Source organism: Mercenaria mercenaria, chromosome 17, assembly GCF_021730395.1.
Source record: "Mercenaria mercenaria strain notata chromosome 17, MADL_Memer_1, whole genome shotgun sequence".
NCBI lineage: Eukaryota > Metazoa > Mollusca > Bivalvia > Venerida > Veneridae > Mercenaria > Mercenaria mercenaria.
The window spans coordinates 63,335,544-63,351,838 of record NC_069377.1 but is presented as its reverse complement, the minus strand read 5'-3'; the positions used below and the strand labels follow the sequence as shown (position 1 = coordinate 63,351,838).

The 16,295-nt window shown below is 34.6% G+C and overlaps 1 protein-coding gene across 35 annotated transcripts in view; it reads right to left on the bottom strand.

Annotated features, from left to right (window-relative positions):
- LOC123536146 (uncharacterized) overlaps nucleotides 1-16,295 on the bottom strand; it is a 132,059-nt gene that overhangs the window by 13,267 nt on the left and 102,497 nt on the right. For 33 of the 35 annotated variants that reach the window (XM_053528417.1, XM_053528407.1, XM_053528391.1 and 30 more), the window contains 7 exons: nucleotides 13,338-13,495; nucleotides 12,704-12,743; nucleotides 12,206-12,349; nucleotides 8,101-8,148; nucleotides 7,531-7,611; nucleotides 6,343-6,541; nucleotides 2,047-2,152 (listed from right to left, as the gene is read on the bottom strand). In XM_053528417.1, coding sequence (XP_053384392.1) covers nucleotides 2,047-2,152; nucleotides 6,343-6,541; nucleotides 7,531-7,611; nucleotides 8,101-8,148; nucleotides 12,206-12,349; nucleotides 12,704-12,743; nucleotides 13,338-13,495 — 776 coding nt within the window. Of the gene's footprint in view, nucleotides 1-2,046; nucleotides 2,153-6,342; nucleotides 6,542-7,530; nucleotides 7,612-8,100; nucleotides 8,149-12,205; nucleotides 12,350-12,703; nucleotides 12,744-13,337; nucleotides 13,496-15,876; nucleotides 15,904-16,295 lie in introns of all 35 variants that reach the window. The other 2 variants (XM_053528386.1, XM_053528395.1) reach the window with 2 other exon arrangements.

The window sequence follows — 16,295 nt, the reverse complement described above, 5'->3', positions numbered from 1 at the left end:
TCGTAGTAAGGAATGATCGTAGTTGATCGTACTAAGCGTAGTTACACGTAGATAATCGTAGTTAAACGTAGTAATGATTGTAGTTCGAACTTATGATTTGTCCGTAGTAAGCAAATAATTTTTCGACATGTTCAAAATATGACTACGATTAACTACGATGTTTTAACCCTACTGTGACCGTAGTTTGAACGTAGTTGATCTTAGTTAAACGTACTTGATCGTACTTAACAGTAGTGTGTATCGTTTTTGATCGTAGAACAAGTACAAACATGATATGAAACGAGAGCCGATTACACAAAAACTTTACTGTTATATAAATTAATTTCAATTCTAGTATTATATCGCTAATTATAAATAATTAAAAAAAAAAATAGAATTTTTTCGGTATTCATGCGAAATGAACAACAGATTTGGATTGACAAATACATGTACATGAATCGCGCTAGCAATCAACTGTTCATTTACCATGAAGACCGGGGAAAATCCATTTCATATATTGCATTTAAATAATATTTTCTCTGCATTAGTTAGCAAATCTGTGGTATAAATTGCGCATTTTTATGCATTTTACTTTTAAATTCAGTGTTTCGGCCATTCTGTTTTATAACATCGGCAAACTGAAGCTTAAATGATGCTATCTCTTCAACTTCCTAGAGCAAAATGACTGTAGCTTTCCCGTCCTGCGCAGGCGCAACCACAACGCTTTTCGTAGCTCAACGTAGTTGACCGTAATTTGTTGTAGTTGTTCGTACTTCAATCGTAGTATATATGTAGTGTAACGTAGTAACTCGCGGTAAGACGTAGTAATATCCTAGTTAACCCTACCCGATTTACTCGTAGTTGAACGTAGTTGTTCGTACTTACATGTACTTCAACGTACTTAGACTTTCCATATTTCATCTTTTAAACCTAGTTCGAGCGTACTTCAACCTAGTTGACCGTCGTATTACTACGACAAACTACGTTTAAAATGAACAACGACCAACTACGTGCGTGAACGTAAATGTGACCATTGCTTTAAAGCTTACATTATCAAGTCGTATGTACGCTTTTGGTGAAATTCAGAGGCCTATTACACCAAGTTTTCCTTAAATGATCCACTCCATATAATTGTTTATCAGCTTAGTAAAGCTTTTAACTGAAACAAATGCCTATATATTCACCTATTCCTACTATATGTAACAAAATCTTCCACCTTCCTTATATAGCATAGGTTTAACACCTCAACAAACAAATACTCTACAACTCTTACATCCATACTCTGTTCTTCTCCTACAGATAACAAATACTTTTCAAACACAGCCTTTCAACTGGATGAATCCTCTACTCCCTTAACCCTTACCCTGCTAAATTTCTATAATGAACTTGTCCATCTTTCAATTTGGACAGTACCATTAACTGTTAAAAGAAGCGCTTACCAAAAAAATCTGACTGAATGGTGAACAGTGCAGAGCACTGGTTGCAAAGGCAAAATCACTTGCCGCCAGCAGGCTAAGGGTTAAAACATTTCCTCAACTTCTTCATTTTTTTTTATCTTCCACAAGAATATCATCAACTCAGCTACAAGAAAAAAAGCTATGATGATACCCAGTATAACAAAAGCCTTACCTGTTTTGTACTGCAAGAATTAATTGCCCCTATCTGTTTTTGTACTGCAAGAATTAATTGCCCTAACCTGTTTTTTGCACTGCAAGAATTAATTGCCCTTACCTGTTTTTGTACTGCAAGAATTAATTGCCCTTACCTGTTTCTGTACTGCAAGAATTAATTGCCATTACCTGTTTTGCACTGCAAGAATTAATTGCCCTTACCTGTTTTGTATTGCAAGAATTAATTGCCCCTACTTGTTTTTGTACTGCAAGAATTAATTGCCCTTACCTGTTTCTGTACTGCAAGAATTAATTGCCCTTACCTGTTTTGTATTGCAAGAATTAATTGCCCCTACTTGTTTTTGTACTGCAAGAATTAATTGCCCTTACCTGTTTCTGTACTGCAAGAATTAATTGCCCTTACATGTTCTGTACTGCAAGAATTAATTGCCCTTACCTGTTTCTGTTTTTCATCAATGTTAAGCTGAAGTCTGGCAGTGATTTCATCAATGTCATCATCAGTTTGTTTCAATTCCTGTTTCAGTAACTTCTTAATGTAGTTCCTGAAATAAAAGCAAACATACAGCAGTAAGTTTCAACATTTCAAGTTGTTCAAGATTACAGGTTGCATTTTATTGATATTAATTTTTGATGTGGAAAACTGGAAGCCAGTGGCCAATGGAGGCATGTAATAAGACTATAATATCTTGGTTTAATGTACCTTTAATAACTGGGACTTGAATAAAAGTAAAGTCTTGCTGGCTATAACAGAATAGCATACACCCTGAATTCAAATCTGCAAAGAGCATCAAATTATTTAAAATGAGGATAATTATGTTTCTAATTAAGTAAGTAAAGAATTATTGCAAGTAAAAGATTTTGATAGGATAGAATAAGCATTTCTAAAAAAATATCTTGTTAGCAAATAATCAAAACAATAAGCCCAAAGAACAAGGAACTGAAGGTAAAGAGTTTTGACTACTGACAAGCAAGTCATTCAGATGGTAATTAGAAATATATTTTCATACTTCCATACTTTCCCCCCAAGGCTGATGTAAGCTAAACCAGCAATTTGTATAAGGAGTCAGCAACAGAAGCTGTTATTACACACACGAGGCTTATATTACACATGCTGTACAGGACACTGGTGCACCCACTCCTGTCACTGTATGCCTATTTTTTTTTACTAAGTCAAGGAATGTAACTCGGGTCAGGCTGTGTGAAATCCTTACTAAAACACCAGGTGCACAACTTCACATACCGAATAACAATCATGCGAGATTTGTTGACTCTAGGTCAAATACTTTTTGTTTTGAGATATGCACAACACAAATATAGACAGCCAGATAGACAGATGGAAGGACAGACAAACAAGGGCAAATCTAAGTGCCCCCATCCTAATCTTCTTGGGGACACAAAAACAAACAGTAACTACATGTAACCTGCAGTAGGAATTAACTTTAGGAATTAACTTTACATATACAGACAACACACTGAGGACTGAAGTTTATATACAAAAAGACATACTGTTATTACACAACTGTACACTGCAGTAGGACTGAGATCAAACAATGTTATAACACATGCCCTAGAACTGAGCTATGATTTATATGTAGAAACACACACTGTTATCAAACACACCTTACAGTTTGAATGATGTTATAAACAGACACAGACACATACACACACTTCAATAACACATACCTTGCAGCAGAACTGAGGTTTATACATAACAAAAACTGAGGTTTATTTACAGAAACAGAAACTGTTATAAAAACATACCCTGCAGTTGGACAAGGTTTATATACAGAAACTGTTATAAAAACATACCCTGCAGTTGGACAAGGTTTAAATACAGAAACAGAAACTGTTACAAAAACATACCCTGCAGATGGACAAGGTTTATATACAGAAACTGTTAATAAAAACATACCCTGCAGGTGGACAAGGTTTATATACAGAAACAGAAACTGATATAAAACATACCCTGCAGTACAACTGAGGTTTATATATAGAAACAAAACTGTTATAAAAACATACCCTGCAGTTGGACAAGGTTAATATACAGAAACTGTTATAAAAACATACCCTGCAGTTTGACAAGGTTTATATACAGAAACTGTTATAAAAACATACCCTGCAGTTGGGCAAGGTTTATATTTAGAAACAGAAACTGTTATAAAAACATACCCTGCAGCTGGACAAGGTTTATATACAGAAACAGAAACTGTTATCAAAACATACCCTGCAGTTGGACAAGGTTTATATACAGAGACAGAAACTGTTATAAAAACATACCCTGCAGCTAGACAAGGTTTATATACAGAAACTGTTATAAAAACATACCCTGCAGTTGGACAAGGTTTAAATACAGAAGCAGAAACTGTTACAAAAACATACCCTGAAGTTGGACAAGGTTTATATACAGAAACAGAAACTGTTACAAAAACATACCCTGCAGCTAGACAAGGTTTTTATACAGAAACAGAAACTGTTATAAAAACATATCCTGCAGTTGGACAAGGTTTATATACAGAAACTGTTATAAAAACATACCCTGCAGTTGGACAAGGTTTAAATACAGAAGCAGAAACTGTTACAAAAACATACCCTGCAGTTGGACAAGGTTTATATATAGAAACTGTTATAAAAACATACCCTGCAGTTGGACAAGGTTTAAATACAGAAACAGAAACTGTTATAAAAACATACCCTGCAGTTGGACAAGATTTATATACAGAAACAGAAACTGTTATAAAAACATACCCAGCAGTTGGACAATTTATTTATTTTGTTTGATTTAACGTCGCACCAAAATAATTATAGATCATATGGCAACTTTCCAGCTCTGATGGTGGAGGAAGACCCCAGGTGCCCCTCCATGCATTATTTCATCGCGAGTGGGCACCTGGGTAGAACCACCGACCTTCTGTAAGCCAGCTGAATGGCTTCCTCACATGAAGAAGTTTCGATCTTGACATTATCAAGACAAACATTCTGACCAAGTTTCATAAAGATTGGGTCAAAAATGTGGCATCTAAAGTGTTAACAAGGCAAATGTTGACGGACGAGGCATGATGCCAGACACCGGACAATGATTGGTCACAATAGCAGGGTTCGAATTTAAGCTCGCATACTCGCGAAATGCGAGTGCAAATTTCAAACTGCAAGGTGAGATTTCAGACACCAGCATTGTCATTTGCAGCGCATTGTCATTTGCAGAACGAATTTCGGAGCACTCTTTCATCTTTCGTCGTAAACAGAAGTTTACACTCAATACATGTCCCGTGCGCATGTCTTTTCAACTGCTGACAAGTACCTGCGCCAATTTTGATGACGTTTACCACATCCGGTGGGTTTTCTATAATAAGGTAATCTATAATAAGGTAATCTATAATAAGTTACTATTTATATAGCGCAAATACGATTGGCTGGACTCGTCACGTGGAATTTTTGTTTGTGTTAATGTTCTAATAAAGTGACAAGTCACGGAAAATGCAAGTTGTTTTTTCATTTAGCAAGTTAAAAAAAATACCACTTGCGAAAAAATGCAAGTAGAAAATCTGGCTAAATTCGAACCCTGCAATAGCTCACCAGAGCATGAAGGGGAATAGCTCACCTTGAGCACTTCATGCTCTGGTGAGCTAAAAATCAGAAGTTGTTATGACAAATACTATGCAGAAAGACAAAAGTTATATATATTATCAGAAGCTGCTATTATACATACTACGCAGAAGGACTGAGGTTTAAATTTAGAACAAGAAGCTTTTATTACACATACTATGCAGAAGGACTATGGTATATATATAGAATCAGAAGCCGTTATTACATATATTATGCAGAAGGACAATGGTTTATATAAAGAACCAGAAGCTGTTACTACACATACCCTGAATTAGGACAGAGGTTTATATATAGAATCAGAAGCTGTTACTGCACATGCCCTGCAGTACGACAGAGGTTTATATACAGAATCAGAAGCTGTTACTACACATGCCCTGCAGTACGACAGAGGATTATATATAGAATCAGAAGCTGTTACTACACATGCCCTGCAGTACGACAGAGGTTTATATACAGAATCAGAAGCTGTTACTACACATGCCCTGCAGTACGACAGAGGTTTATATATAGAATCAGAAGCTGTTACTACACATTCCCTGCATTAGGACAGAGGTTTATATATAGAATCAGAAGCTGTTACTGCACATGCCCTGCGGTACGACAGAGGTTTATATATAGAATCAGAAGCTGTTACTACACATTCCCTGCATTAGGACAGAGGTTTATATATAGAATCTGAAGCTGTAACTACACATACCCTGCATTAGGACAGAGGTTTATATATAGAATTTAAAGCTGTTACTACACATACACTGCTTTAGCACAGAGGTTTACATATAGAATTTGAAGCTGCTACTACTCATACTGTGCAGTAGGACAGAGATTTATATATATAATTTGAAGCTGTTACTACACATACCCTGCAGTAGGACAGAGGTTTATATATAGAATCAGAAGCTGTTACTACACATACTGTGCAGCAGGACAGAGGTTTATATATAGAATCAGAAGCTGTTACCACACATACCATGCAGTAGGACAGAGGTTTATATATTGAAACAGAAGCTGTTACTACACATACAGTGCAGCAGGACAGAGGTTTATATATAGAAACAGAAGCTGTTACTACACATACTGTGCAGTAGGAGAGAAGTTTATATATAGAATCAGAAACTGTTACTACACATACCCTGCAGTAGGACTGAGGTTTGTATTGGCAGCTGACAATGTGAGTGACTGGCGTAGATCTTTTATACTCTGTATTGCACTATTAATTTCCTCTCCTCCGGCTTTCGCAGACTTCACCCTTGGTGGTCTATGGCTGTGTGGATCCTGTACATAATCAGGGCCTTCTCTCTTGGTTTCCTCATCATCAGAATCATGCATACCTGATCAATGCAAACATATTAAATAAATATATAAGCCTGAAATGCTAAAACATTTAGCAATAAGCATTAAAAAATATGTATTGGCCTTTATCACCACAAAGCAGCAATAAAATGATAAAATATTTTCTTACAACAGGAGTTCTTTTCTTACAATCCAGAATGAGCACACATAAACTATATTTTCCCTTATTTAGGCCACCCCCCTCTAATTAAAGCCCCCCACTCCTTTTGGAGGGGAAAAAAAGTCAACAAGAACGAAAAAAAAATCACCTACCTCATTTTTATAAATCAACATAATAAGTAATTTACAGTATGTATCCAATGTATTAAGAATTAAACACACTTTTAAACAGTCCATGTACCATAAATCCAAAACGTTTATACTAAGTACGGAACGTATCCAATCATCAAATAGAAAATTAAATGGTAAATCCATTTTTGATATGTTTTTGCACCACCCGCGCACAAGCTTCCTGTCAACTTTAAACAAATTTGCTGCAAAGTGTTAACCTTTTCTTCGGCAGTTTTATTAACTTTTAATTTAAAAGCTGGCTATAAGCAGCGTGTCAAACCACTGACATTGTGTATTGCTACCCGCATGTACTAAGGAAAATGTTATCGGAGTACACAGCTGTTTGGGTATGATGACGTAATGTGTTACTGTAATGTCGCGAGCGTGTCACAGAATACATGAGGTACCGTATTTAAATGCATAATTTTAAGACACACTGCATTAAATTGGATGCCAAATAATTACGTTCTGGGGGAATTAAACAACACAGAAACACCTTACAGTTGGTTTGAACGATGTTTTTAAGTTTTGTAAAAATTTTCATTTTTTATTTTTTACCTCAAATGAACGCCCCCCTCTTTGGAAAATGTAATGCCCCCGGGGGCGTTTATTCGGGAAAATACGGTATTATAATTAAAATGTTCACAAATTTCCATATTCAAATTTACTCTACAGAGATAAAATTAGATGTACCCACCCATTCGACTTTTGCGTCCACTGTGTTTATGACCTTTATTGTGGCCCTGACTTTCCTTTCTAGCAGCCTCATCCGCTATATCTAAGAGCAGAGAAAAAATACAAAGCTTGCACTATATGGAAGCCAAATTTTCGCTTGAGAAGCCAAACACAAAACTCTCTCTAAAACAAAAACCTTGCCCCAGAATAATCATGTAACATTATAATTACGCATTTTCAAAACTGTCAGTTTAAGCAATAAAACAAAAAATGTAACATTCTACAAAACAACTAAACTTAGGGATATAAAATACCAATATATTCCAGTGATTTTGTGGTTTAAAATTATAACTATTCAGGATAAGTAAGCACTCACTAAAATTTAGTTCCAGTTATGATAAATACCCTCTATCATAGTTAAAAATTCACCAAATTCAACTCACTATGTAATACATCTTTTATTCAACAAAATGACGACACATACAAAAAGAACAGTCATTTGTACATTACACAGAGCTTCCAAGTTATGCATATAATACTATTATAAAAGAACCAGTGTTACACATGGAAGCTCACGCCAGACTCATTTTACCTCCCTCTAAATATCCCTCTGGAAGCCACTTGAAACACCAGTCCAGTACTACAGTACACATATACAGCTTGTATTGAACATGTGCAAAACATTTTAGGACACTAGTCAAAAACTTTACGGTTAACTCTATGTTACTCATATTAAAGTCAATAACATTTAACACAATATAGAAGCTGAGCTAATGAGATCAACTTAAGACCAAAACGTTTTGTAAACTAGTTCAAAATATTTCTAATTCCTAGAGATCTGTTTCACAGAAGTTTGTTAGTTTGGTCAGCAGCTCTCTTATACATATAGATTTTGTCAACTTGTATTGCAATGTTTCACATTAATTTTAAAAGATCTAAGAATCCTGCAGCCAAATGACAGCACTTTAATGTCAAAGAGGTTCTTGGATTAAGCTTAAAATGAAAACACTGACTGCAGTATTCAATATAATTTTCATGAAACATCTTCTACTTGACAATATTATTAAACACTGATCTGTTTGGAACCAAATTTTACTGCTAACACAAACTCAGGCTGACTGTCGAAACAATAGTGACATTTATGTTAAATGTGGTCAATCAACATAATTATGAAGTGCATTCAATAACAAGAGCTGTCGGAGGACAGCAACGCTCGACTATTTAACACCCTTGTCGCTTGAATGAATAAGAAAGTCGAAAAAGCGGCATAATTTAGTAAAAAAGTAAAATAGGGTTATGGAACCTGCAAAGTGCTTATCAGCTCATGACAGTGGACAAGTGTATGAAGTTTCAATCCATTCCCATTAGTGGGTACTGAGATACCAGCTTACATATAAGAATTTAACCCAAAAACTCCTAAGTTGAAAAAGGGGCATAATTTTGTAAAATGCAAAGTTGAGTTATTAATCCTTTGCACTGCATGTCATATCATGACAGTGAACTAGTGTGTGAAGTTTCAATCCTTTCCCATTAGTGAATACTGAGATACCAGCTTACATACAAAAACTTAACCAAAAATTTCTATGTTGAAAAAGGGGCATACTTTTGTAAAAAAAGCAAAATAAAGTTATGGGACCTGCTTTGTGCATGTCAGATCATGACAGTGAACAAGTGTGTGAAGTTTCAATCCATTCCCATTATTGAGTACTGAGATACCAGCTTACATACAAAACCTTAACCAAAAAATTCTAAGTCGAAAAAGGGGCATAATTTTGTAAAAAAGCAAAATAGAGTTATGGAACCTGTGCAATGTAAGTCAGTTTATCACAGTAAATAAGTGTGTGAAGTTTCAATCCATTCCCACAAGTGGTTACTGAGATACCAGCTTACATATAAAACCTTAACCAAAAATTTCTAAGTCAAAAAAGGGGCATAATTTTGTAAAAAAGCAAAACAGAGTTATGGAACCTGTGCAATGTAAGTCAGTTTATCACAGTGAATAAGTGTGTGAAGTTTCAATCCATTCCCACAAGTGGTTGCTGAGATACCAGCTTACATACAAAAACTTAACCAAATCGGGACGCGGACGCCGATGCGGACGCCGACGCAGACGCCGACGCGGACGCCGACGCGGACGCCGACGCATGGGCGAGTCCAATAGCTCTACTATTCTATGAATAGTCGAGCTAAAAAGGGGAATATAATTGTGATGTTTGAAGTGCTCTCTTACAAAAATCCTATTTCTTTTTACATACTTATAAAGTCATCACAACTTTGTGACAGAAAGCACAAATGTTAACATCATATAGTATTACTTATTATATTCAAAAGCATAACAGATTTATTCACTCAGTCCAGAAACTTAACAACTGTCATTAGTAACCAAAGTTTCACGATAAAGTGTAAAAGCTAAATGAAATTTGGATTTTTGGTATTACTAACTAATCTTTCCAATGACACATCAATTGAACAACTTTGTGATATAATTTCAATGTGATGTCAAATACAGCCATTTTGTGAAAATTGTGCCCTTCTGTGACCCCCAAAAATATCTCTTTTTCACTGGCATTAAATGTGACCTAAGTGCTGAAAATATATACCAGACATGAAACATAAAAGAAGTAGTATACATTATATGGTATTTGACCGTTTTACCATCTAAATTTACAGCCAAACTCCTTTCCTTGACAATATCTGATCCTAACAAAAACAAAAGTTACCATTTAATTAGGTTATTTAACATTGTTCTGTACAATAGGGAGATATATTTGGACTCGTACCCAGCTGAGAAAACCATACTGGACGAGCCACTAGTCCAGTATGGTTTTCTCAGCTGGGTACGAGTCCAAATATATCTCGTATTGTACAGTACAATGCTAAATAACCTTTTTATTCTATATCTATTTTACTTTAGTTTAAATTAAAAATGATTTACTGAATATTGTTTTTCTCCCTTTTCTTATTTCAAGACACAGAATCAAATTCTGTACATAGAGCGCCTACTTCACCTGATTTACAATCGAAACATTTTCACGCATTTCTAGCTTTATCGTATGTTTAACATGGGACTGCTGAACCGTCCAAATATGGAAAAAATACAGGATTTTTGTACACACGTGCGTGCAATACGGTAATATATTGTACGGTCATGTGTTGCAAATAAATGTTCACGATTGGATAAATAAAATAGATATAGAATAAACAAGAGCTGTCTCCATAGGATGACACATGCCCCCGATGGCACTTTGAATGAATAGTTATGGCCGATGTTAGAGTTTAGGACCTTTGATCTACGGACCTGGGTCTTGCTCGCGACACGTCGTCTTACTGTACCACACATTCATGCGTAGTTATTTTAAAATTCATGCATGAATGACAAAGATATGGACCGGACACGCCCATCAATGCACTATCATGAAATATGACCTTTAACGTCTATTTAGTGTGACCTTGACCTTTGAGCTGGGTCTTGCATGCGACACGTCATCTTACTGTGCCACACATTCATGCGTAGTTACTCGAAAATCCATGCATGAATGACAAAGATATGGACCGGACACACCCATCAATGCACTACCATGAAAAATGACCTTTAATGTCTAAGTGTGACCTTGACCTTTGAGCTACAGACCTGGGTCTTGCACGCGACACGTCGCCTTACTGTGGTACACATTCATGCCAAGTTATTTGAAAATCCATCCATGGATGACAAAAATATGGACCGAACACGCCCAACTATCATGAAAAATTACCTGTAACGTCCAAGTGTGACCTTGACCTTTGAGCTACGGACCTGGGTCTTGCACGCGACACGTCATCTTACTGTGGTACACATTCATGCCAAGTTATTTGAAAATCCATCCATCGATGACAAAGATATGGACCGGACACGAAAATTGCGGACAGACTGACAGACAGACGGTTCAAAAACTATATGCCTCCCTTCGGGGGCATAAAAATGGTAACGTATTTCTGGTAACATCTATCAAAGTTATATCTATAAATACACTAGATATAAGAACAGAAAACATCCACCCGGAAGATATAGAAAAATATAAAAGGTGAAATATCTTTATATGGGCATACCTTTCCAGTTCAGATTATGTATTGCCACTTGATATAGATAATCATCTGACAAAATTTATGAAATTATCTGACAAAATTTACATGAAAGGAGTACAAAAGTAGTTGTTCTTAGATACATTTGCAGACTTAAGCCAAAGTGATTTTGTTCACCTGCCTAAAGTAATATCGACCCAGGACATACATCAAGGTCAATATTACTTTCAGGGTCAACATTATTTTCAGGCAGGTCAACAAAACTGTATATTGATCTCAACATGACATGTCAGTCTACAACTGTTACATTATATACCCACTATGTTATATCCAAAAAAAAAAAATACAAAGAAATTAAGATATTTTGTTTCACTATCATCTGGAGTAATTATGTTCTTTATCAGTGATATATTTCTCCATACAATTCAATAACCTCAAAACATTTTCCCTTGATTTACCTTTCATTGCACACAACTAGCTACATTACTTTTAATTTACACTCTAATGCTACAGAAACTGGCAAAAATATATATACCTTTGCTCTTACATGCAATTTATTAATGCTCCAATGTCCTTGTCACCTCTCAAAAATTCAACAGCAGAAATAAAAACAGATAATAAACAGAGAAATAATTTACCTTTTTCTTTAGTTTCTTCATCCTTTGCAGAATCCTCCGTCGTCTTTCCGTCCTTGTCAATATTCATCTGTGAGATCTTGAATGTGTCGTAGTTGACAAATGTTGCGGATGGTATTTGGGCACGCAGGCGACTGGACAATCCACCTGAACAAATGATAAAATTAAATTTTTATTTCTGCCCCCTTTTTATTTTGTTTTTACAAAAAAAGTAATTTTTTGAAAACTGTCAAGATGTTTTACATTTTCAAACAAGACAACCGTACCTAAAATTATAATCTGAAATAGAAGCAGATAAAAAGTCATTACATGATGTGTATTTGTCTCATTCTTTTTATCACAAAGTATCTATTTTATTGTTGCCTCGAATTTAAAATATCAATTTTTTGTATCATTCACCATGTAAACATTTTAACATAGAATGCTAGCTTATTGGCAATATCCTTAAATTTCAGATTATAATTATCATAACCCATGAAAAGTCTTCCAAAGAATATTTACCTAATTTGTCATCTGCATGAGTTTTGGAAGCACTTTTTTCCTGAAACAAGAGAATTGGTTTTATGGAAGCAGTTTGAATTTAACAGAACAACAAGCCAAGTGTCTGAAATAATTCACTCTCCACCTCTGATGCATGTGGAGAAGTTGGCAGTTGAGCTACTTGCAGAGAACAGATTAGCACTGGTATAGAATCCATGAACACTAGTCTGATTAATTTCCCACTGTTATATAACTCAAATGATGTTGAAAATTGTGCTACATCCAAAACAAAGTAGTAAATACAGACCTAGAAAAAAAAACATGGGAAGTTAGCATAAAAGACGTACAATGCCATGATACAAAACATTGCTTCAAAGTAGAAGTACATAAACAAGTAGGTAACTAACTTTCAAAGAGGTATCTCATACACACAAAACAGTCCAAGTAGCAGATTTAAGGTTTACAGCTGTGGGCTTGCAATAGCTTCACTATAATTACAAACTATATGCATTTGGTTTCAGCATTCTTGGACTGATATGGAAAGTCATACAAGCAACTGCAGAATACGTAACCACACAAAAAATTGCCAATTTTCATTATGGTTTCACAGTTACTCCGTATCGTCATAATCCTGATTTGCCAATAAATTACTTACTGGCCTTTTGACCTGCAACTGTTGTTGTTGCAGCAACTCTTGACGTTTTTGAGCTTCTGACACCTCCAGAATGTGGTGACGGCTTGAGCGGCGCTCTGTCTGAGATGCACTTGAAGAACTCAACATTCCAGATGCCATCAGTTCCTCCATATTCATTTCTAAAAATAGAATACCAGTCACATGATCTGAGATGGGAACCAGAAATAAAAATAGCATAAATTTTACTAGGCACATGGACAAAGCAAGGAACTTTTGATGAATCTGCATTTACCAATTCCAGCTATTTGAACTGGGGGGAAATAGAAACAAGCAAATCTGACAACATGGATGTAGCTGAAAAATAAACAAGTTATATTCAAGATATTAAATTTGCAGAAATTACATGCACATATTAAAGTAAAATTAATATTTATAAAAGTCAATTCAAATGCAGCAGCAAAAGAAGGCATTACTGTCACTCATAGTGGAAACAAACCCTCCACCATATCATAAAGCATGAGCACAGTCATTTGAAGGGTCTTTTCTCTTATAATTCTCATATGCAAAAAGAAATACCTATAACAGGAGACCAGTTAAAGAGATTTAAGGTAGTTGTGCACATCTGATAAATTGCAAATCATGGTTTTACATTATTTAACCACATTACATAGAATAAAACATGGATTTGGGAAAGGAAAAGGAATATCATCTTTCCTGTATGTACATTTATAAAAAAAGCTACAGTAACTGTACTTTCTTTCAGAAGGTAACAAATAATAAACATAAAAGCTAACACATGAAATAATTCAATGTGTTGCTTTAACTGATCTGGCTGAAATTTGCAATTCTAAAATCAAGGGCAAATATCTCAAAAGTAAGCAAAATAGACCTTCACATTGTAGACAAAAATTCTATTTGCGAAAATGTCATCAAAAATGTGGTTCTTATTATGAAAACTGATGTGGTGTTCCAAATTTGCCTAGCAAAAAATCAAGAGCATGATCCAATCTTTGTTAATATAATTTTTTTACAATATCCTGAAGTTAAAGTAAAGTCGAACTCTACATTGTTGAACAAATTTTGATCCAAATGTGCAGAACTGTCTTAAACTCTTACCATCTCCATTAACTAAAGGAACATACTGGAATATATCTAAAATTATCATTATTACTTTTATAATAACTTTATTTCTTTTCTATTCTGATATTCTTTCTGTATACTGTGAAATCACTCCAAATGAGATGAAGCACCAATTTCTGTAGGTTTATAGTGATCACTCACATCAATGCACAACATAAAATCCAAACAAACAAACAAACATAATCCCTACTTATCTTTAACATTTTGAATCCACAAAAATCCATTAATTTTGCCCAAAACCATGAAATTGTATGCCAATAAAACCACGTGATTTCACAGTATAGTTTTAATAAAAACGTGCTCAGCTCTTTTCACAGTATAGTTTTAATAAAAACATGCTCAGCTCGTGTTATTTTTCAAAGCCTTCAACAAAATGGTCATTTAAGAAAAAAACACATTTTCAGTGATTTTAATCTGCAAGAAATAAAAGGCTAAAAATTTATCATTGTAGAGAAAAAAAGCTGGAAAAAAACACACACGTGTCTCTGTTCACACAAAGGCTTGTGTTAAAAGGGAAAAAAGGAACTGCACAAAGTTAAAGAACTCCTGAAATATGTCTTTTTTTCATGTCTTGGTTTATATTATATACAAGTAACTTAAATCAGACTTAAATAAGCATAATACCAGTGAAATCTAATATATTAAACTGGAGCACTATGCTCGTATTTACTATATTTTGGTGAAAACTATGTAACAACTCATTCCTCTGTAAAACAAAATCCATGAACATTTTGTATAGTTATGCTCAAAATTTAAATTCACAAAACAGTTTTTCCAATAGACCTATATGCATTTCCAACTTTTATCTTCTCATATATTTTCCTGGAAATTATGTCACTGATATAGGTTCAAAACCTCACTTTAGGTGTAGAATTCTACATGCAAGGAAGCCATCAAAGATTGGTGGTACCCAGTTGCCTGCTAATGCATGGAACAATGTCAGGAGGGGCACCTGGGATCTTCCTCTGCCACAAAAAGCTGGAAAAGTAAGCCAAAATGACCTAAATTGTGTCAGAGTGACTTTAACCCCAAGAAAAAAAACCCCAGTAAACTGAAGTTTATGACATTTCATTTAAAGGGTGGAAATTCTTCATTTTTTCCATCAGTTTACCATTGATGTCAATGGAACTTCAGAAATTTCAGATTGTTTCATCTTTACAGAATTACATATATGTATTCATTTGATAAAAATATTGCATATAAAATGTGCAGACACAAAAATGTATGATCTTTCTAAATGCATGAGTTTTACGAATTTTGGAACAATAGAAAGTACTGCATCAGAGATTTTAAAAATTGGGAAGTACATTTAAGTCTATGAGAAAAATACATTTTATGAATTTTAATTTGGCAGGTCACTGAACAAACTTCTTCACAAGAAAGAGAAGCACATCTCTAAAGCTGTTGCAAACAAACTCACCATTTTCTGCAACAAATGTATAACCAGCTACAATAATATGATACTTTACTTAATGAATATATATACTGCTAATGATGAATAATGATACAAATATAAAAATATATGATTAAAATACCTAAACTATTTAAATATCAAGACTTCTTTCCTAGGTTATTATCCCACATTTACATTGAATTTCTGTTTAAAAATCTTTTTAAATGTGCATTTTTTCTTTCTAATTCTCTGACAAATGTTAAAGTTGTTAAGAACAACTGGATAATAATCCAGGAATTGACACAAAGCATTTTAATTCAAGACTATAGCTATTAATTTTATATACTCCTACAAAATAAGTTAAAATACACTAGCTTACATGAAACTACATAATCTGACTTGGATGAAATATTGTTTAGCATTTATTTTTACAACTCTTGACAACT